Genomic DNA, 24,949 nt, shown 5'->3' with positions numbered 1-24,949 from the left:
GTAAAATCGTGTAATTAATACGTGTGTAATTTATTATATCTGTGCATTTTGGCTGCTGAAACAAAAATATAAATAATAAAATATATATTAATCTAAAATCACTTTATTCATTTATACAGGGTGTCTTAAATAAGTGCATATATTTCGTAAATGTTATAAAACTTGCCACACTCTCTCCGGTTTTTGAAAATTTAATGTACAGTACACCTTCGTTGTTGTTGGTTTCAAATCAAACACATGTTTACGTCACTACTGCCCAAAATTTTAACCACTGTTAACATTTTAAATTATCAATAAGCAAATGAAAATAATAAATTTGCAAGTACCTCGCTATTCCTCGCCGCTCTACTATGTTTCTGCATCTCGAGGCTTGCTCGACGCTGTATCGCGCTGCTTGCTCGCCGCTATCCTGGTCGCTCCACTATGTTCTTAGCCTAACTCGTATATGAATTACTCGTATATCGTAAAATTTTTGTGTGTAATTATCGTGGACGAATATCTGTTAGACGTATAGTTATCGTGGACGAATATCTGGAAAATGCCACTAAACAACTCAAAATGCACCATTCTCCACATTGTCCCTAATAACCCACATCAACGATACTCTCTGGAGCAGACAGAAGTCTCAAGTGTGCAACATCAAAAAGACCTGGGCATTGAAATTGCGGAAAATCTGAAGTGGGAATACCATATAAATCGCATAGTTAAACAAACCAATACAATGATCTACTTAATAAAAGCAGCATTTGCAAACAAATCAGGCGAGATGATACTCAAGTTGTATAAGTCATACCGAGAGTCATACATTAGACCAAAGATTGAATATGCACAATGCATATATGGAACCCCTATTATGCCAAGGACATTGAAATGCTTGAGCGTGTTCAGCGGAGGGTCACTAAGATTCCTTTAGAGATGAGGAATTTGCCATACGAGGATCGACTGCAAAGGCTTGGTCTAACAACTCTTCGTGAACGGAGAATTCGTGGCGATGTCATCGAGACATTCAAGATTACAAGTGGTTACTATGGATGCGTCATGAACATCTTCCATATCAGTGAAACGCACAACCTTAGGGGACATAACAAAAAATTGGATAAAGAACGCTGTAATAAGCTCTTAAGGCGGAACTTTATTACAAATAGAGTAGTGTTGGAACAGGCCCCAGTATGATACAGTGAATGCTACAAGTGTCAATACATTTAAGAATAGACTTGATGTGGAAATGAAGAGCTGGAACAACCTTTTTATTCAATACATGTGATCGTAAACTGTGATGTTAATTTTGATTTGTGATTTGTTTTTTAATTGAATGTACGCAGTGCAATATTTATTTATTTATTTTTACAACTGGGATAGATAAATGTGATTATGTTGATTCAATAGTCTCATCGGGTTTTACCCGCCTACTGTTGATTTTTGTAATAATAATAATAATAATAATTATTCATCTCCATAAAGAGTTGTGAAACCAGCAGTTTATACATTTCTAGTCTGCACCAACAACAAGCATCTCTAGCAAACAACTATACCGGGTGCGTCTCAAAAGTGGCTCACCCCTACAACTTTTTTATTTTTTCAGATAAAAAAGACGAAATGTAGTATGTTAGTATATGCTATAAATTGGAATTGATTCACGTATTCAATTTTATTGTTTTTTGTCACTTTCTGTTTCACCGGAAATGACTACAACTTATTTGATTTTTAAATTGCGCCCTCGGTATTTTTTTATTTCATTTGATAGAAAATGGCACTCTGAATAGAATGGCATATCATATGTCAACTTTTTTATTATATTATTTTCTCATATGGTTTATTTGAAATTGTAACATGCGGTTCATAACAATAATTTGACTCGAAATACCAAGTGTGTGGTACCAAATTATTCGTAAAAAATACTTTTTCCAAATATGCTAATGAGCCACCCTCGTTTCATTTGAAAAAAATGAGATATGATCAAAAATACGATTTGTGCATATTTCAATCGATCAGGACAAGACACAAAAAACATTAGACGATCAAATCTATTTTTCCAAGGCTCTCTGAATAAAAATTAGTGTTTTTTATTTTTAACACAACCATAGCACTTTAGATTGAAATTTAAAATAAGATTTTTTTAAAGCAAAAATGTCAAAAGTTGACATATGACATGTCATTCTATTCAGAGTGTCATTTTCTATCAAATAAAGTAAAAAAATACCGAGGGTACCATTTAAAAATCAAAAGTTGTAGTCATTTCCGGTGAAACGGGAAGTGACTAAAAACAATTGAATACGTCAATCAGTCCCAATTTACGTCATATACTAACTCGTTTTCTTATCTGAAATCTATCTTCATATACCAAATCTCGTTTTTTTATCTGAAAAAATAAAAAAGTTATAGGTGAGACGCACCTGGTATAGAAAGAATATAATGAAACACTGTATAATTTGAAAGCATGCAATGCTAAAAAATTACTTTTTCAGCTTATAACATAACCTAAAAATGTTATTAGTATTAGTAATTTTATGGTATTAAATCCCAATAAAACCGTTTCTGCATAAAAATACCGCTTTTATAACATTATTATCAGATGTTTTTTCATAGAGTAAACTATTGAATAAATATTGCATCATGTCTCTGTCTCGTTCTCGACCGAGAATTTATTTTTCTCTCTGTCTTGGTCTCGGCCGAGACTAAAAATCCAGGTTCGGTCGGACCTTAGTGAATTATAAAAAATCGCATTATCTACGAAAGCCCGAGGAGCTGGAAGAAGGTATAAGTAATACAATTTCATTTGAATTTAGGACATTTAATTTTCATATGTCATGCTTTGCAAACTATATATTTGTACCGTATGATCGAAAAAAAATTGTGTCCAGTTGACTTGGAAATGACAATCGATGACATTCCCCATATAATTTTACATATAAAATGACAGCGATCTTTATTTCATAGCCTGCGCTGACCCCGTTTTTTTTTCAACCATATTGTATTAAGCCAAATGACATTAAAAAATTATTTAGACTCTTTACTTTTTTAGCATTTAAATATGCCGCACTTACAGTAACTTTTACCCTCAAAATTTCATTCGAGTCACTAAAAGCACTTGCAAGTAAATTGTAATAAATCGATAAAAAAAACGAATGCTTTAATCCCCTGTAGCTACTAAACAGAAAAGCAGAATCGGACTTATGCTAATATTAAAAATAAATCTTATTTCTACGTGAGGAATCTCCCCACGAGAGAAAGTACATGCTTTTTGAAACACCCTGTTTGAAGGGCAATGGGGAAAAATATGATAAGCGCCATTTTACTAATTTTACATGACAGCACTGGACGGCTCGTTATCAGGTTCTTTCCGCGTATCCCATATTTTTAATAGGCATATGGAATGGTTAGAATTAAAATTGACCAAGTTCAATTTCCTAGTATTTTAAGATAATCGTTTTTATACCTTTATACAGGGTGTTTCAAAGAACATGTGCCATCTCTCGTGGGGAGATTCTTCACGTAAAAATAAGATTTATTTTTCATATCAACATAGGTCCGATTCTGCTTTGTTTCATAGCTACAGGGTGTTAAAGTTTTAATATTTTTTCGGTTTATTATAATGTTCTTATTATAGTCTAAGAGCTAGCAACGTTTTCGAGAAAGTATTTTAAGACGTCTGGCTCTGATATATCTTTTACTATGCTCTCTGGAACAGCATGTGGCCCGTCTAGCTGCCGATACCCGTTGCGTTTGCTACTGCGCATCGGAAGAAGATCCTATATTTTTTATTAATTTAGTCCTATAAATTCTAGTATTGAATAAAAATCGAACATGTCTCCATAGCGCAGTGCGTAGAGTTTCCGACCACGAACCGAAGATTCAAGTCCGGGTCAGGTCAAAGAATTTTTTATTTTATTTTTGTTTATATTCTGATAGTAAAGTATTAAATAATTCTGGAAATTAAAAAAAAAACAAATATTTAATACTTTACTATCATAATATAAACGAAAATAAAAATAAAAAAGTCTTTGACCTGACCCGGATATGAACTCTGAATCTTCGGTTCGTGTTCGGAAACTCTACGCACTGCGCTATGGAGACATGTTCGATTTATATTCAGTACTAGAATTTAAAGGACTAATAAAAATATAGGATCTTCTTTCAATGCGCAGTAGGGAACGCAACGTTTACCGGCAGCCAGATGGGCCGCATGCTGTTCTAGAGAGCATAGTAAAAGATGTATCAAAGAGCCAGACGTCTTAAAATACTTGTTTTTCCGACGTTGCTAGCTCTTGTACTATTATATCTATTAATTATAAGTACTTTAAGCGTTTCGTATGAAATTTTGAGAGTAAAAGTTACTATAAATGCTCGTATAAATGCGACATATTTTAAAACTAAAAAAGTGTCCAAATATTCACCAGGGACGTGCATATGGGTTATCACTGGGATAATATTTTCTAAAAAAAGGATGTACGCCGCTGACTTTTTTTCTTTTGTTAGCGAAATAGTGTAAGCAGTTTAATGCCGAAAAGTTGTTTCTTGATATTTTGTCGGTTTCGGCTTCTTTGATGAGATAAACGCAATTTTATTAATTTGCCTTGATTCAAATCTAATAGCAGCCTTTAAAAAATTTTAATATAATTAACTTACGAAAGTCTTAAATAAGTACTCATTGATTCCGCATCAAAAAATATGAAAAAAAGTTCCTGTAAACATAGGTATGGAAATGCATAGTTTTAGAATTACAAGATCAAATTAGTTTTTTTGTAATTATCCTAAATAATATTATTTTTTTATTTGAAATTGCTGTAGGTTGGACTAATTGTAATAATAACTAATAGTTATAATATTTAATAATAAATTAGTTAAAATATATAATTTATTAATTTTATTTGAATTTTATTAATAGTTGTGATTAATAAAATTGCGTTTATCTCATCAAGGAGACCGAATTCGACAAAATATCAAGAGATAACTTTTAATTGGCATTAAACGGTCTACACAATTTTGAAGTCAGTGGCGCACATGTTTTTTTTTGAAAGTATTCCAGTGATAACCCATATGCACGTCCCTGGTGAATATGTCGACACTTTTTAAGCATTAAAATATGTAGCATTTATAGTAACTTTTACCCTCAAAAATTCATTCGAATAACTAAAAGTACTTGAAAGAAAATTATAATAAATCCAGAGATTATTAAGACTTTAACACCCTGTAGCTACGAAACAAAGCAGAATCGGACCTATGTTGATATGAAAAATAAATCTTATTTTTACGTGAGGAATCTCCCCACTAGAGATGGCACATATTTTTTGAATCACCCTGTATAATATAATTTTTTTCCAGCGGAGAAATAAATTAAGACATATTTATCGCATAAAGCAGCTATAGCCTATTTATCCAACTTGCTTTATTTTAATTAAGTAACATTAAAAAAACGTTAACTCCCATTTTCTTCATAATTACCTTTTAGGACTTGATTCGGTTCACTTCTGAACCCCTCATATATCATTAGCAGAGTTTATACATTTTATAGGAATCATTTAGACCTACTATAATATTGTAAAATCCTAAAATTAAGAAATTGGCGGTTATCAAGTTTTTCCCCTGGACCCTTCATTTTTTTATATTCTGTATAAATAAGAATTCAAATAAAAACACGCCTGACCAAGCAGGCTTTGACAAACAAAATGTTGACGTTGACAACCAAAATTATTTATTTAATTTTGCTTAACAATATGAACCGAGATAATATAATGGTCCAATTCCTTCCAGTTTTCTGTTCCTCTTACTGCCTATAGACTAGTTATTGGTATATTAATATATAAAGTAGAATTTTGTGTAGGAATTTTTGAGGTAATACTGATTTTTTGTACAATAAATTTTTAGGTTGATAACTGGGCAGATAATGAAGCTCTCCGTAACTCAAGCGAGAGACCTACATATCGTAGGTCCTTCTCAGAATTGTCATCTTCATCTAATTTCATTCCAAATATAAGCCGAAGGAGTCTCAACAGTGATATCTTGCATTTAAACGTTCCAAAGTCGAGTAATTCCATGACTGACATTCAGTCAACACAGTCGCAGCATTCCCATGTATTTAGTGGATTAACGAGAGATCTCAGTATGTCTAGAGGTACCATAGTATTAAAATTTCGTTTAAGCATACGAAATAATTTGATTTTTATTACAGGTAAAAATTTAAATCGTAGTACAAGTGATATACATGAAGAAACCATAAACGGGACTTTATATACGTATATTGGTATGATAGATCCAGAGAAAGAAAAAACTCATTTTTATGAGAACCAGAGTATTATAAATGCTTACAGACGGACAGGAAATTTTGATATGAATCGACATGAGAAAATGTAAGTGTATTATATGATTGGTTTTATGCCATCTGCAATAGTTTGAAATATTGTAAACATAAAGAAATGCATGCACATTGTTTATTGCGTCTTTGTATGAGATGATAGAATAATATAGGTATATAGCCATGGTACAAAGAATACAAGGTATGATATTGCGCAGGTTGGTCGCTACGTCACAGGTGATAACAGGCGCTATTGGTCAGCACGCTCCGCGCGCCAGTTCAAATCGTCAAGATATTTTTATAAACCTGTTTTTTTGTTTATATACCGTCATTGAATTATCGCTAAGCAAGTTACTGTGGAGCAGTGCGTAAGGAGTCGGGTTAGAAAGCGAGAGACCGGAGTTCGAAACTCGGCCGGGACATAACTTTTTATTTATTTTTTTAAATACTGTTGTATTCTATAGTTTATTTTTGTAGTATAAAAAAAGAACTATTTATTCTGTTATTTTTTAATCTCCGTTATTAATATAAATTGATTGTTGGTACAATACCTCATTTAATATAAAATAATATTCTACTTTTTGAAATGTTGTACCTAAAAGTAATATATTTTTAGTGATATACCATATTGTAAACTATTTAATATTTCAGTCACTTAAAAAGTTAATTTGCATTGAATAATTGTCTACCATTAAAGGAAATTTGAGCTATAATATAATCCTCGATGGGCATATTCTGGGTATGCAAATACTTCATCTAAATTTTGGGTGTCGTTCAACCAATTTATTCTCAAAACCTGAAACATCTACATATAAAAAAAAGCACAGGTCACTAATTATAATAAACTTCACCCTTGGAATTACTTCTATCACAATTACAATACGTTCATCTGCATTGGCATTTTCTACTTTTCGATGGGAAACAATAAACTTCCCAGCATTTTTTAAATGATGTAATAATTCCTCTTGTGGTTACTTTTCCATAGATAACCTCATCTCTGTCCTCATGTGAATTCAGAGGCAATGAACATGAAAATTATTTACCATAAACATCGCAAACTAAAAACCTAATAAACAATTTTATACCGAATATAGAAATAAATTTAGTATTCTTACCTAAGGCTATTATCGACCAAATCCATGTTAATAGGTAATTATTATTTTTAAATATATTTTTGGAACTGCTGCTTTTAGTAATTATTAAATTAAATGAACTAAAAAGTCTTAAAAATAAACAATTCTTAACCATAACCCCAAAAAATGCAGATCTCCTGTCAACTTTCTTTATTTTTTATTTATTCATTATTTTCATAATGACGTCACAGGTGGTATGCGCGAACTGAACGAAATTGGAGCCGCTATCGATCATACCTTGTATTCTTTGTACCATGGTATATAGCTGTATTTTACACTGATTACTTAATTTTCGATTTAAAGTGGACTTTTATCTTTTTTCCATTGGCTCTTCATATAGTTTATTTTACTGTAATGATTTTTAAATGTTTTTGAAACATATCTTTGAAGATTCTGAAAGATTTATCTATATTATTATTGCAGTTTACAAAATTTTTTTGTTTAAGAATGTCTAACCACAGTTACTCTGTATTTTCATTATTAACATGAGTAAGAATTATAACTGAATTAATCTAAACAATCTTATTGTGGACTAATAGTATACTAAACTGCCCGTCAAATTAAATACCACAGCGATTTTTTTACTCATTTTCAACGAGTTGTAACTTTGAAAAAAATGGACCGATTTTGTTGATTTTTTTAGCATATTAAAGATCGTTTTTCGTAGATTGATTTGATTTATCTAAATTTTGTATGAGATTTAGTTTTTTATGATATACCTACAGGGTGTGAAAAAAAGGAATGTAATTTTTGTGTTCCTGCCATTTTGCCCAAAAAAAATACCTAGAATTATAAGAGTTCTGGGTATAGCTAAGACTAATATCTCGGGACGTATTTGGAATTTTTACGATAACTCATCTGGAATAAATGATAATCAATTTTTACTCTAACTTGTATTTTTTCTACCTTTCTGAAGAGATGCTAACAAAATTGAAATTAACTTTAAAATTGTAGGATATTCCTTATTTTTACAATGTGAAATTAAAAAAAATGATTTAACTAACGCAGTTTAATACAGGATCTCTTAAAAATACGACCAGCGAAAAAGTAAAATTATTTTTTTAACCTTATGGGCTGTTAAGTTCAGAATATTCGGTCCATTTTTTTTTTCAATGTTACAACTCCTTGAAAATGAGTAAAAAAAATCGCTGTGGTATTTAATTTGACGGGCAGTTTAGTAGAAATTCGAAAGGTTTTTGCATAGGGACAGTTAGCCGCCATATTTGTAAATAAAAATTCTACATTTTGTTTTCAAAAAGTAGAGGTTTTTCGTCAAGGTAAACGTAAAAAGGGAAATAAATAGTTTTGCTTCAAGCGATTAGTTTGAAGGTAAAAGTTTTAATTTTTTTATTGTTGAAAAGAATCTGCTAAAAACTTAAGTAAAAAAAAAGGATTTACTTTTTAAAAACGGAATCTAGGTTTATAGCAACTTTTCTTACTCGTATCTGTTCGCCCTGCACACAGCTTGCAACGTATTTGTGTTATTATGATGTATTGAAATATACGTGTGAAAGGCAGCGGCAGGTGATAGAACTTATACAGGGTGATGCACGGCTGTGACACGCTAGACGTTTATGGAGAACCGGTTATAGGATTTTTTTGAAAATTTGGATTTTTGCACAAAAGCACCTGCTCCATCTGTCTAAATTATTTTCAACGTTATAGTGTTCCCGCTTCTACTAAAAGTGGTAGCATCTTTGTTATTTTAAATGGAATACCCGGTATATTATTATATTTTTTGAAACTACTTCCATATCTCAACATTTTTCTATTATACTAACCTATACCAATATCTAACCGTTTTCGAGATAAAAATAAAACGTGTAAATCTGACAAAACATGATCTTGGATAAGCATTGGTTAAATCATAAATTCGGCATATTGAAAGCTGAAATTTGCTTTATAGGTTAAGAATAGTCGACATATTCTATCTATTTAAATCAACTGATTGGATATCAAACAGGGAGGTCAGAAAAAATAATTATTTCTGTTTGTTATAAAATCGTTCAAATTATTGTTATTTTAAATTCAAGTCTATGTATATTATTTAAAAAATCGAAGCCCAATTTTTATTTCGTTTAAAGAAAATCGTTACCATCACAAATATTCAAACTTAAGTATCAATAATTAGAGTTTACCTGCTAAATTTCCAAAATTATCATATAACCAAATTCTCCAAATGAAACTATAATAATAGAATTATTAATTTTTAAATAGCTCTACTTAAGAAACCGGAAGGTTTAGGTATAGGAACATGATATATCGTTGGAAAGCAATTTTATTAGTCTTTTGATTTTTTAAATAATATCTCGAATAATATACATAGAGTTGAATAATGTTGAAACTACTACTTCTACATTCATATTAATAAAAATATTTTACTCCAACTCCATCGACGACCGATTTTTTTTTTTCGTAAAATGATCCTTCTACTATGTAATACATTTTTTGTCTCTTATTTAATACACTTTTTTTTCTCTCGAAAAACGCCACCGGGCATACTTTTTGTGTAACAAAATGTTTTTCAGAAGCTGCGTTACAAAAAATGTTTCTTGTCACATAAAGCTATGTAGGCGCATAAAATCTAGTATGCCCTAATCGAGGCTCTCTAATTGGCGAAAATATCGAATTTTATTTTAGAATCACAAATTATCTTAAAAAATGCAAAGCAATCATCTGCTCTTTCACTTTCACTCTGATTTAGCCACTCTAAACTGTCGTTACGTGCGCAATCCTTGGAAAATCCAGTATGAAATAATTGACCTAAATAACTATATTATAATTTCCTTTAATTATATTATAAGTAATGTATTGTTGTGTTGTTTAGCATGAACACATTGCAAAAAAATAATTCCTTCACTTCATCATGGCCAGGCAATGAAAGAAGGTGGACTTGTCGGCAATGTTCATTTGCTTATAACGATATAAATGCAGACGAATGTGATATATGCAATAGTTTGCGGTCACCGCCTTCTATAAATCAACCTTCTACGATAACGGTTACAGAAGACAGAACAGCTTCTAATGCTATTTTGTAAGTGCATTTCTAATAGTCTTTGAACTTACTATGGGTAATAATTTTTTAAGTGCATAAATATATTAGTAGGTAGTATTCTGCTATTATACTGTTAAGTTTTAGGCGGTATATTGTGTCTATTTATTAATTTTGATTGATTTCAGCGGGTTTGCTTTTAATTTTTCTTAATTAGCGTTTTATAGAGAATATGTACCGTATATATGACACTTAAAAATATTTTGATTTTACTAAAAAAGTATACTCATTATTTTATGAATTTTGAAAATACGATTTGTTTTCGGGATTAGAACATGATATATTATTATATCAGATAACAAACTACAAATACCTATATAGTATTATGGAAGAATTTTTTATGTATTTTTTTATTGCACTGATCTGACAATTCAGAATTTGAATATACTTTTACAGAAAAAAAGTCAAGGATTTTTCTAATGTCTGTTACGTCTGTAGTTTGTTACACGTCTGTAGTTTTGTTACGTCTGCTCAACGGGAAAATTGCTGACAGTGACAGCAAATTATATTTTCTGTCATTTTTTGGACGTTGCGTATTGAAATCTTTCCTTGATTGTTGGAAGACTTTGAGTTGTTAATTTTTTTTAATAACTAATTAAGCTGAAAATATACCTTGCGAATTTTACCATTCGTTCGCATTTATTCGCCTCTGTAGCCATTTGCACCATTGCTATTCGTTCACACCGGGTGGCGTGACATATTTTGACAACGAATTCTTTCTTTTCGCTAACATTTCCACCATTCGAATTCTTTCCATTTCCTGTATGATTATCAATACGTCCACACTGTAACGTTTCCACACAGAATATTATATTATCTGTTATGTTCTTCGTCGGTTCTGTGTGGATAAAAAGTCCAATTTATTTAAATACCATTTATTTAACACTAAGTAACAAAACAATAACGACAAAACACTTAAAAGAACTATTTACAAACTTATTTACTACTATTTACTAATACTACTTTACTGTAAATTACTGCTAATATTCCGGCCTTTTCTTAGCCGCCGTTCTCTGTCTTTCTGGCATAGTCCACTGGTTCTCGAATAGGGGCGGGGCATATTAGTCCGAGAGCTGAGACCGCAACATTTCTTACAGTTGGGGGTTGGTGTTGCAACAACAACATAAACACTGGACGCGCGTTTCGCTAACCATGTTAACATCATGAGCAGATGATTAAAACCCAGTAGTGTTTTATTTTGCTTTTATATTACCATTTCGGTCATCCTACATATGCTGCGAATGCACGTCCACACCCGAGGAAAATTTCCTTCTAAATGCGAACGCGAATGGTAACATTCACCAAGTGTATTCGCGGCTTTAGAGATGCTATCAATATTTTATCTTTTACCTACGACCACTATGTAAGATACACGATCAAAAATAAATAAAAAAATACACGATCTACATGTCCAGTTAATAGCTTATCACTACTACGACCCCTCGACTATAATCCTCTTATATCATAGAAACAGTTAAATTCTAAAAATTCATTGTATGTACATTGACATTAGCTTTCAAGGTTTCATTTTTATATGTGGTCGTAGGTAAAGTACTCGTATAGTATGTATGTGGTGTTGCAAAAGCATATTGCTCACACATTGCCATTCACAGCAGTCATCTAATAGTGTGGAAACACAGTGCAAGCAGGTTTTCCGCTTACCGGTAGTCGGCGCCGATCTGGGTACATATTCTTGACATCGTTCACAACTTTGCGTATACGCATCACGTGTATTGTTATATGGCTTTTTCGGAGATGCGAGCAGGGTTCGAAAGTATGTAGTTAATTAAGAGGTAATTTACCTGGTTAACTACGTTAATGAACTACGTATTGATATTATGATAAAATAAACATCCTATAAATAAAAATGTTCTTTTTGATAAAAACATGTAATGCATAGGCTTCTATTTAATTAAAGAATTATAAATTTATAAAAATCAGAATATAATGGATAACACAATATATTAAAATTATTATAAAATACGAAAACTCAAAATATTAGAACACATTATGTAAAGTTTTTAAATATTAAACACATTATGTAAAGTTTTTTTTTTTTTTTTCTAAAGTTTCAACTTATTATAACCTCACCTCAAACCTTTGATATTTAAAAGTTACATACATAGGTTACATAAACTTAGGGATGTAAAATGACGGTCATATATTTTTTGTGACATGACATTGTCATTTATGTGTTTTTTTGTCATTTACGGTCATTTAACTTAAATGTAAAAAAAATAAGTTGCTAAGCAAGTAAAGATAAAGATATATTAAGAAATGCAAACAAACTTAAACAAAGATCAGTCTTAGTGGTTCTACGTTCACAGCCAAATACAAAACAAAAAAATAATAAATTCTGATACCTAAATGAGCTTAAAGGCATAGCTTAGATATACTTTTAAAATAAAATAATAACATTTTCAATAACAATGAAACAAAACACAGCTATATATCACACTGAGTAACTAAACTAAGTAACTAAGGTCCATTTGTTTTTAAAGAAATCATGGAATAAAGAGATCTCCAAAAAAATAAATGATAAGAGTGTCATAAAAATAAATGACGTGACCGTCATTTTCATTATGACCGTGACGTGACAATGTCAGAAAAATTTGCTCACATTCCTACATAAACTACACCCTCTACATAAACTACATTAACTACATGTAATGTAGTTTTTAAGAGTAACATGTAGTTTTCCGAACCCTGGATGCGAGCGATATTTGAAGATGTGAGTGGTCAAGAATAGGTACCCTGAGACGGCGCTGGTTGCCGGTGAGCAAAAACCTGCCTCCGCTATGTTTGTACCCATACACTCGTCCCTATTTACTTTCCTATTTACACATTCTTTACATAATATATCCACTTTTTTACTTAATTTAATTGATTTTATTCAAGTTTTTTTTTTCTCAAGACTTAAAAATGATCCCAATTTTTATTTTTTTCTTGTTAATGTTTTACCACAGCTTATTCACTAGCCAGTTAGTTATCTTATTATTTTAGTTTCTCTATCTAGTTGTTGAGTATCCGCGGTTTACCTGCCGCGCCTGTTCCTATTCATATGCAGGCCGTCAGAGCACCAGTCTCGATAATTTTTATAAACGAAGTATCAATGGACATAAAATATGATAAGTGTATAGTAATATAGTGATAAGTGTATAGTATAGATAATACCAAATAAACTTTTAGTCACGTGATTAAGCTTGGCCGGTACAATGCCGACTTCTACATATTTGCTTTAAATGATAATATTTTTAACAAAGTTAATATATTAACAGTTATTATTTACATCAACAAAACTCATCTCCCTAACAGGACATAAAGGGCCATTATTACCGCTTTCCCGTTCGAAATATTCTAATAAGATTGCAATAAATTTTTTGCCACGGCTGTTAAGCTGCTTTGACATCTTGTACACGTCGCACTACGGTTCTAAAAAGAACAATTTTAGGAACAACTGCAAGGTCTGCTAGTAAAAATTTTAAGCCTAAACCAGAGAAATAGAAGGGATAGAGAATGAGCGTCAACATGCGCAGAAGGTCTAATCAAGTTGAGCGCCATATTCCAGGTCTTCGTGTCATTTTGTATATAGGTGGCAATCTATAAGTAATCAAATATCAATTTGCTGTTTTCAACCATACGGGGGGCAATTTAAATTTAGTGAAATTCTATTTAATATGATTTATTTAATTATCAGTTTCAAAACTGCGTACAATATTGGTATATAATACAAATACATTAAATATACGAATATTCTGACAAAAGGCGCTACGGACAGATGACCTGTTCGTCGTTAAACACTCGAAATGATATTAAATAATTACAATATTTCATGTTTACTTGTACTGAATTACGTGTTTCAATTTAAAATTTTTGCAAATTTGGTAAAAATTGTTCTAAACAACTTTTTGTTCAAGTTGTATATTCATAAAAAACATTTGGTTCATAATTATTTTTGATGATTGCCTACCTTGTATTTTTAATATAAACCTAGAAAAAATATGTTTTTGTTTTATTTTTTTTATTCGTCCCTTCAAATTGTGTTTCAAAAACTGTTACATAACATGTCCTCTAACAAATATTTTCATAATACATAAACATCATTGATTTTATTAAGGGTATTATTATTAGTATTTATCCTGGTTTTTGTCGACAATAAAAACTCAATCTTGTAATAGAACATCAATTTTATATTTCGTAAAATTATTTTGATACAAATTCAATTTGTCAAAATTCAAGTCATTAATATATTGATAAACAACCCAAATTATTCCTAAATATTTTATTATAAAAAAAACTGTTACCGGTAAGTTTGTAAAACACATTATGGTTTGTCGTAATACTAGAAAAAATCATTTATTTTTTGCACAAAAGAAGCTTGTCGATCCTTATTTGTCCATAACAAAATTCTGTATGTACAACATACATATACCTAATTTATTATTAAGAAAATTAGATTATATGATCTCAGAATTTTAAGAAATTTTTTTTAAGATAAAATAGTTTCTTCTCAACTGTAATATTGTCAACTTTGGCCTGTATTTTATCTATTTAAAAACATGGGATTGACAATCCCCTTACTAAAATACATACTGGAAGGTACCGATTAAGTTTCATTGCATCAAATACCTTTGCTATAAATCCTGGCTCACAATTTAAGGCCATTGCAAAATGCTTTTGAACTTCATCATAGATTTTACAAGAATAAAAGTGTAATATTGAAACAAAGTAACATTGTAAGCTTCATGACTAATAGCACAGAATATCTAGCTACGCAACAGAAGCCTCGTTACATGTATAAAATTGTAGGTAGCAAAAGGAGACAGGTTTTAAAAGTCTGTCTCCAAATCAGATATTTTGATGTGGTAGTTTCGCTACTACATAATAGAGGGCAATAAATTTAAAAGAAAACAGTTTTCTACAAACAAAATGTAAAAGAATTTTGTGCAGTGTTGCCATTGTGTAATTCATATCGTAATACTTCCTGATAAAGCCTACCTTCAAATTTGCTACATCATTTAAACATATTAAAATAGATCAGAGCTGTTTTTTTCAGTTTGCCATGTTAGTTGGAATTAAATCTTATGAGCTAAATTACAATCACTTTCTGACGTTTGATTGTATAATTGAATCCTGAATTTTCATTGTAATTCGGCGACAATATAATAAGTATTGTTCTACTATTATGATACCACTTCCTGACGTTCAATTGTGTTCATACCAAGTTCATATCGTATAATCGGGAAAAAACGGCGTTAGCCATGGCTATATGAAATGAATATCGCTGTCATTTTATATGTAAATTTATATGGGAAATGTCATCGATCGTCCTTTTCCAGCCAACTGGACGCCGTTTTTTCGGTATCATACGGTATTTGATATATGCTATTTTTCATGACATTTACAATATTATGGTACCATGAAGCATATCAAGTGATACCATAATATAGTACCATATTACGATACATGGCGTTCGATTGGGCTTAAACTTGGTATACTATATCTTCAGTGACATTGTAATATCATGGTACCATGGAGCATATAAAGTGGTACCTTCTATAGTACCATATGCATTGATGACATAGCAATATTAGGTACATGGCGGCAATAGGGCTTAAACTTGGTATACTACGTATTTTCGGTGACATTGTAATATGATGGTACTATGATGCATATCAACTGGTACCATAATATAGTACCATATTATGTACATGGCGTTCGATTGGGCTTAAATTTGGGATACTACATATCTTCGGTGATATTGTAATATTATGGTACCATGGAGCATAATAAGAGGTACTATAATATAGTACCATATTACGATACCATTTCCTGGCGTTCGATTGGGCTTAAACTTGGTATACTACGTATCTTTGGTTACATTGTAATATGGGGGTACTATGGTGCATATAAAGTGGTACCTTAATGTAGTACCATATTTCAATACCATTTCCTGGCGTTCGATTGAGCTCATATTTGATATATACTTGCGTATTTTTGATGACATTGCATTATTATGGTACCATGAAGCATATCAACTGGTACCATAATATAGTACTATATTACGTACATGGCGTTCGATTGGGCTTAAACTTGGGATACTACGTATTTTCGGTGACATTGTAATATGATGGTACTATGATGCCTATAAAGTGGTACCTTAATATAGTACCATATTACGATACCATTTCATGGCGTTCGATTGTTCTTAAATTTGGTATACTACGGATCTTCGGTGACATTGCAATATTATGGTACCTTAAAGCATATCGAGTGGTACCATAATATAGTACACTATTATGATATCATTTCCTGGAGTTCGATTGGGCCCAAATTTGGTATACTTGCGTTTCTTTATAAAGATTTGTTTAATTAGTAATTTTAATTTATTTTACGAATTTTAATTTATTGTTCGATGTCGGTCATGTCGTGACAGCAACTTTTATGCCGAACTAATATATTATTAATTATACCTGTGTCACTTTTTAAAATCTACCTAGGTCTATATAAATAACGTGGCAAACGGAAGAAATTTGTTATTATAGTATTTTTTAGTCAATTTTGCAACATTTTTTGTACTGCATTTTAATAAATTATTTCCATTATTATTAAACTTATATTTTATTACTAACGTTCCAGCATTAATAAATATCACTATCAATCGCCCTGTATATTATTAGTTTTAAAGGTAATTAAAGGTATTTTCTTAGTTAACATTATAAGGTAGTGTATATTAAAAATGTTTATGTTTATGTTTTGTAATAATATACTTAAAACTATTTTAATAGCCAAAGGAATAATTAATATAAGTGTATCTGATAAGAAAAGAAGAATAGAAAGAAACACATACTGCATTATACACAATAAAAAGAATGGGATGCCAATTCAAGTCTTTTTGAATCTGGCAACTGTGCATATTTAGCCGAGCTACAAGGCCGTCGACGAGCCGTCGATCCAAAACCGAAAGTTCAAAATTTCTAATTATATTCTGATTATGATATTGTCGCGCCATCTAGTATTCTATTTGTGCAATTTTAGCTCTTTCATTTCGAGTATTTTTCTGTTGCGTAGCTAGATATTCTGTGCTAATAGTCTCATTTTTAACACTCTTTAACTATCTCGTTAACAATAATTATGAATATTATATGATTTTTCTCAGTGATTTGTGGTACAGATACAAATTAATATATGCCCCATAACAGTTTTTAAATAAGAAACTTCTGCCTACAGATTTAATTTTCTTATTGGCATAATACCCTTTCTTCCTATATAAATCTTGCCATTTTTTCAGTCCAATGTTCCTTGTTTTTACAGTTGTAGGAATACTAAAAATGTTGACTATAGAACTCGATACTATGTTTGAAAAAGCCTTCATACCTGTAACTGTGCATAAATCTAATTAACTGAATTCTCCTCCTCTTGACACTCTGAACACAGCTGCTGCTAATGTTAGAAATATTTAGCACAAAACTACAACTACCTACAACAAACTTTACAATAAAAATGTTAAATTTTCGCTGTTCGATTAAAATACCCTATCTTATGTTTTCTTTTCCTCCAAATAATCTTCTTGTCAAGTAAGGACCAATCTTATTTGATATATTTCTGGTCACTTGAACTTGTGCTTTCATGGACACTATAAGAGTGCACTGTTTTACAGAACCACGAACATTGATTCCAAGTATCTTCTTCCTCCACACGTAATAAAAACATCCTCTTTAAATGGCCACATCATACACTTATTTTTGACCATTCCCAATTACAATCACGATTTTTACACAAATCGCCTTTAGGAAAACTAAAAATAAACAGTTTTGGATCATCTGTAAACACGATTATGTTGTATAAACTTACACATGAAAACTAATCATTTTTCCCGGCGTATTAGCTTTCTTAGAATGACTATGACAATATACAACAAGCCTTTTTGAATTAGTGTTTAGAATAATTGAGGTAATAATAAATTTTAACTAGATAACCACACAAACGAAAAAAAAAACAAAACAAACAGATGTCAATTAAAGAGGGGAAGTGACAGCGAGACCTGGAAGATGTCTGCCATCTTGCCGTCGACAAAAATTTGGATGCGCACTCGTCGAAGCTCATTCTCCCACTTCCATATCTCTGGCCTAAACCAAAAACTCGTAATATAAAACTAAAGTGTCAAAACGAATCAAAATGTCAGGAAATAAATAAATGCGGCTTGACATTTTCTACAGCAGAGCTACCACCTGAATCGCCAGCTGGAAATTTAAATTCCAGTTTGTCAGCCCGGTGCCGAATATGTCCATGGTTGGCAACAATGAACTTAATAACCGCGCCCTCGATGACGTAACTAAAAATTTATTTGGTATCGATCATAGGTCTGCAGCGTTCTATGTTAATAATATTAGGGTTGGCTATCTAATAAATCGGCTGTGGTTTACTAAAAATGAAAGGAAATTATGACATTTGACTAATTTTAGATACATTTTTTATACTTTTTCCATTCCTTCGCATATACTTATTACCAACACTCAATATATAATATACTGTTACATAAAAAATGTCTATATCTATGTGGCGGATTCATCTCTCCAAAAAAATTCTATATGGGTATTTTAATTGTCACTGCAAGAAAATCTACAAAATAAATTAGTTATTTTTTTTGTAAACACTGCTGGGCGTTAAGCATGATTTTCATGCATCCGTTGTCCGACGATACGATGATACGATATTAATTTTATTAGTTGAATTTAAAGACTTCGGTTGGTTAGAAACGGTTAACCAATCGAAGCCTTTAAATACAACCAATGAAATTAATATCGTATCAACGTATCGTCGGACAACGGATGCATGAAAATCAAGCTTTAATCCATCGGAGACTAATAAAATTGTCAGCAGTGGCTTACAAATGAACAAATTTGCCTAACGGATAAAAAAATCTTTTTTTGTCGTCTAAAGCAAAAAAATACAAAGAATAAAGAAAAAAAACTATTTACAATATTTAAATGCAACGATTCCAGAAAACTTTAGTTTTTGTAAAACAGATACGTCTTCAAAAACCGTCGACGTTCTGTTAAAATGACATTATATCAAGTTAAACTTCAAAATTAACAATTACTTAATAAGGTAAAACCAAAAAGCTTCAAACTTTCTGTATGATTATTTTTAATTTGTTTTTAATTTTTACGTACGTTATGTTATTTATGTTATGTTCTTTAAAATCAAAAAATCGATTGCCATACATTACGAACATCTACAGATGCATGAGCAATACATTTATTTTTACTATTACATATCTATAGTATTTACAACCAAATATCTCAATTATTATAATGTAATAAAATAAGTAAAAATAAAATTCTTGGTTTCAGGTCATCTGCATGGGGCGATACTGATTCTATACAAGTTCCTATTGCAACACTTGATCAAGATTTAGAGGATGATTTTCAGATGCTGCCAGGTAATATTAATCTCTAGATTTTTTGATGCGATTATACTATGTTACATAGGGAAGTCAATAAAATATGGGTGAACACCACTTTATCAGAGACGTCGAAACAATTCCCAAATTAAATTTCTAATAAGTAAAACTTAGAGCGCATTTTTTGTGAAAAAAAAAAGACAAAGGCAGTCGCATTAAGTAAACAAATTGGCCAAAAAACTTTTTGTTGGTAGTTATGGCAAATGTCGGTTACCATGGGAATTTTCTTTGTAAATCCTGATGTTTGTCTGCCATTTTCAGATTTGTTCTTAGTTTTCTTTGAATTTGAAATTAAATCTGCGTTTTATCTTGTTAAAACTGCGATTTTTATTGCAATAAAATGCCAAAACCACTAAATAGTGGGAGGATGATTAAACAGAAACTGTTTTATCATCATTTTTTCGAAGAAAAAAATATGATTAATTTAAAAAAATAAAAAGTTCCTAAATATATCATAGTCAAATAACTATCTACTCAACATGTTTATTTTTTGTCAATAATGACATGTATTGACTGTTCCCATTCTAAATATCTTGAGAACGGTTGCTCAACGATTTTTACCAAGAGACATTTTTTACGTAGAAAATCACGGAAATGTGTATTTTTTCACTCAGTAGGTTTTATACAGGTACGGCCGAAAAGTTATTAGTTAAAATACATGTAGGTGGCGCCCCCTTCAAATAGGAGTCATATTGACATCAAAATCAAATTTCTCATGTCAAAAAACTTCCAGACACCAATTTTCATCCAAATAATGACGTTACTTCACAAATTATTTGGAAAAAATCGAAATAAAAATGAAACTTCAATACCCTGTATCTCCGAAACTAAGCATTTTAAGACATACTTTTATTCGAACTTTTTTACATATTTTTACCCTCAGAATATGCAGCCGAAGTTTCCGGAATACAGTTCGAACTACCCTCTATACTACTTTCTGAAAATATATAATCTTGTTGATGTTATGGATCGAAAATGTATAAACTAACTAATATTTATTCATGTAAATTTTGTATTCTTATAGTAAAAATATGGCCTATAATATTTAATTTTGTTTAAGGTATTGCTTCAACAGATGATCAAAAATGGACCTGTAAAAAGTGTACTCTAATAAATCAGGGTTGCGCGTTAACTTGCGAGGCGTGTTGTGGTTCTAAATTAAAATCCTTAAGTATAAATCAAGACAAGACATTAAGAAAAGGTGAATTTTGGACATGTTCTAAGTGTACGCTAAAAAATCCGTTGACGTCACTTTTATGCAAAGTTTGTAAAACAGAGAAAAATGTTTTGGACGTGCCCGTTCCACCGAAAAGTTCATCTCCAAAGAATTTAAGACTTGCTAACAAAAACAGTAGATCTAGTGCCGAAAAGAGTTTGGCTGTTCCGGCTGTTAAAAATAAGATTAATTTACGTAGTGACATTGAATTAGGTAAGTGCATTCTTTTTTATACTAATTAATTTGATACAATTAAGCCTCATTCAGAACCTCGAAATTAGTGGAATTAATTAGTGGTCTCAATTATACTTTATATTTAAACTAGCGTGTACCCGCGATTTCGTCCGTGTCGAATTAATCATTTGTAATGGTGATACTAAAGAAAGGCAAGAATTTCCATTAACATACAAACTGGATAAAATTTTCTCACATTTATGTCAGCATGAGGAAAAACAATATGGCGATATTATTATATAACTTGGTAATATTTGAGGGGTAGTTTCATCTCGTTGGAATTTGACTTTCGAAAAATCCGTTTGCCAAAAATAAGCTTTTACGTCAAGCAGTTTTAGCAGAATCGTGATTAATCAATTACCCAACTTTTTGGAACACCCTGTATGATTTTTTAAAAATTTCAAAATATGTAAAAAAAAACAAAATAAATTATGCGTGTCTAAGCGTTTTTGCGAAAGACTAACCGTTTTTTAAATTACAAATATTGTAATATTTGAAGGGCGTTTTTACCCTCTTGATATTTGAGATTCGAGAAACCCCTCCTTATCGGACCTCTACACCCCACAGTCCATCCGTTAGCCAAAAATCAGCTTTAAACGTCAAGCAGTTTAAGCAGAATCGTTATTACTCAGTGGTCATATTTTATGAAACACCATGTATAAATTTTCAAAAAATCTTAAAATATGTAAAACAACAAAATAAAATATTCGTGTTTAAGCGTTTTTTCCGAAAAACTCACCGGTTTTTAATAAAAGTTTAAGATCTCTCGCAATGTCTAAAAAAATATAATTAAAATTTATAGGTTATCCTGGCAACAGGTTACGGTAGTCAGTTGCATAAAATAATAAATACAAGAAGAAGTGTCAAGTCAATGTTAAATTATGGAAACAGCGTGGCTGCCTGGGTAACTAATTTTCAGATATGGCGGCTGGGACATTTGACATGGCATAGACATGACAATTTCAATTTTATGAAATTTATTTCCGTTTTCGGTTTTTAATGGCGGGCTGTTCAGGAGGTTTAAATGAGGGTTAATATACTTTTTACTCTTTCTAGTAGTAAATAATACAACAAAATTACTCAAAAATATTTATTTGGAATTTAGAACAATGTAAATATGCAAATCAACACAATTAAAGAGCTATAATCCAATAAACTACTGTATCAATATCAAATATTTAAATAATATCAGAGATGCTGTGTTAAAGTGAATTAGTAAAGTAACAGAGTGCATTGACTTACAGAAACTTGAAGATAAATAAATGTTTTCACAGCTTCACGGGCATAAAACTTAATAACTGGAAGCAGGAAAAAGGCAACCGGAACCCACACAAAACCTGAAATCAAAAAAAATATGTAAAAAACATAAATATAGGTACATAAAACTTTTGTGAATCAAACAGGACTTGAATGAAAATAAAATGAATAAAAAATATGATACATATACATCTAATACCTCATTTGTATTTTAAAAATAATCTACATACATAGATTTATAGCATTATTGCTATGAAAATACATAATAGGTACCTATGTGATATGTAATTACGCATTTCTGTTCATCTTGTAGAAAATTAATGTAGGCTAATAATAGTTCAATAATCATAATTTACCTTGTATAACTTGCTTTCAATTGCTCAAAATCACCGATCTGTCTTTAAAGTAGAGATACGGAAAAATCCTTGGCAAAGAATATCCCAAGATCCTTGGGTTTAAAGCTAAAAAAAATATAAAAACAGTTAATATATTACCTATTTTTACATATAATATGGCCCATACCTACTACACGCAGAAACGTCGATTTCATCATTTTCTTCATGTAATTAATATCATATATACTTTATTAAAGTGTTAACAAGGAACTTTATATCAAAAAACATCTTTGTACTTATAAATTTCAGCCGAAATATCAGAAACAAACTTCCAATCAAATCTAAACGGCAAAATTAAAATGGCGCCCGACCTTGCCAGAGGCTCCTCAGGGAGCTGACGCTGACACACAGACAAAAGACAAAAGAACAGGACGCCGACGTGCATAAAAATGTTCCGTAGCAGAAGTTGACAGAAATCATATAGAAATATTCAGTTTTTTGTCTAGGACAGTCTAGAAGGCCATGCTTTCTGCCTGGGTAGAACCATAAAATAATAAATACAAGAAGAAGTGTCAAGTCAATGTTAAATTATGGAAACAGCGTGGCTGCCTGGGTAACTAATTTTCAGATATGGCGGCTGGGACATTTGACATGATTTGACATGACATAGACACTTCATTGACATGACAATTTCAATTTTATGAAATTTATTTCCGTTTCCGGTTTTTAATGGCGGGCTGTTCAGGAGGTTTAAATGAGGGTTAATATACTTTTTACTTTTTCTAGTAATAAATAATACAACAAAATTACTCAAAAATATTTATTTGGAATTTAGAACAATGTAAATATGCAAATCAACACAATTAAAGAGCTATAAACCCATAAACTACTGTATCAATATCAAAATATTTAAATAACATCAGAGATGCTGTGTTAAAGTGAATTAGTAAAGAAACAATGCACTGACTTACAGAAACTTGAAGATAAATAAATGTTTTCACAGCTTCACGGGCGTAAAACTAACTGGAAGCAGGAAAAAGACAACAGGAACCCACGCAAAACCTGGAATCAAAAAAAAAATATGTAAAAAAACCTTAAATATAGGTACATAAGACTGTTATGAATTAAATCAAACAGGACTTGAATGAAAATAAAATGAATAAAAAATATGATACCTATGCATCTAATACCTCATTTGTATTTTAAAAATAATCTACATACATTATTGCTATGAAAATACATAATAGGTACCTATGTGATATGTAATTACGCATTTCTGTTCATCTTGTAGATAATTAATATAGGCTGTAGGCTAATAATAGTTCAGTAATCATAATTTACCTTGTGTAACTTGCTTTCAATTGCTCAAAATCACCGATCAGTCTTTAAAGTAGAGATACGGAAAAATCCTTGGTAAAGAATATCCCAAGATCCTTGGATCTAAAGCTAAAAAATATAAAAACAGTTAATTTATTATACCTATTTTTACATAAAATATGGCCCATACCTACTACACGCAGAAACGTCGATTTCATCATTTTCTTCATGTAATTAATATCATATATACTTTATTAAAGTGTTAACAAGGAACTTTATATCAAAAACATCTTTGTACTTATAAATTTCAGCCGAAATATCATAAACAAACTTCCATTCAAATCTAAAACGGCAAAAATTAAAATGGCGCCCGACCTTGCCAGAGGCCTCGGGAGTTGACACATGGCTGACACACAGACAAAAGAAGAGGACGCCGACGTGCATAAAAATGTTCCGTAATTGAAATTGACAGAAATCATATAGAAATATTCAGATTTTTGTCTAGGACAGTCTAGAAGGCCATGCTTTCTGCCTGGGTAAGACCGCGCCAGAACTGTTTCCAATTTTCCGGTTTACTGTCACCCCCCTGGGTAGAACCGCGCCACAACTGTTTCCAATTTTCCGGTTTACTGTCACCCCCCTGGTCA

At 31.1% G+C, this 24,949-nt stretch overlaps 1 protein-coding gene across 7 annotated transcripts in view; it reads left to right on the top strand.

Moving 5' to 3' along the window:
• The window catches only part of LOC115880264 (calpain-D-like), a 66,464-nt gene that overhangs the window by 5,267 nt on the left and 36,248 nt on the right, over positions 1-24,949 (top strand). For 4 of the 7 annotated variants that reach the window (XM_030897445.1, XM_030897447.1, XM_030897444.1 and 1 more), the window contains exons 3-7: positions 5,866-6,112; positions 6,170-6,347; positions 10,253-10,459; positions 19,834-19,922; positions 21,004-21,372. In XM_030897445.1, the coding sequence (XP_030753305.1) occupies positions 5,866-6,112; positions 6,170-6,347; positions 10,253-10,459; positions 19,834-19,922; positions 21,004-21,372 (1,090 nt within the window). Of the gene's footprint in view, positions 1-5,652; positions 5,806-5,865; positions 6,113-6,169; positions 6,348-10,252; positions 10,460-19,833; positions 19,923-21,003; positions 21,373-24,949 lie in introns of those variants that run through there. The other 3 variants (XM_030897450.1, XM_030897449.1, XM_030897448.1) reach the window with 3 other exon arrangements.

This window comes from Sitophilus oryzae, unplaced genomic scaffold (genome assembly GCF_002938485.1).
Source record: "Sitophilus oryzae breed Bouriz unplaced genomic scaffold, Soryzae_2.0 scaffold_1620_pilon_pilon, whole genome shotgun sequence".
NCBI lineage: Eukaryota > Metazoa > Arthropoda > Insecta > Coleoptera > Curculionidae > Sitophilus > Sitophilus oryzae.
The sequence above is the reverse complement of the archived record's forward strand: the minus strand, read 5'-3'. Positions and strand labels throughout refer to the sequence as shown.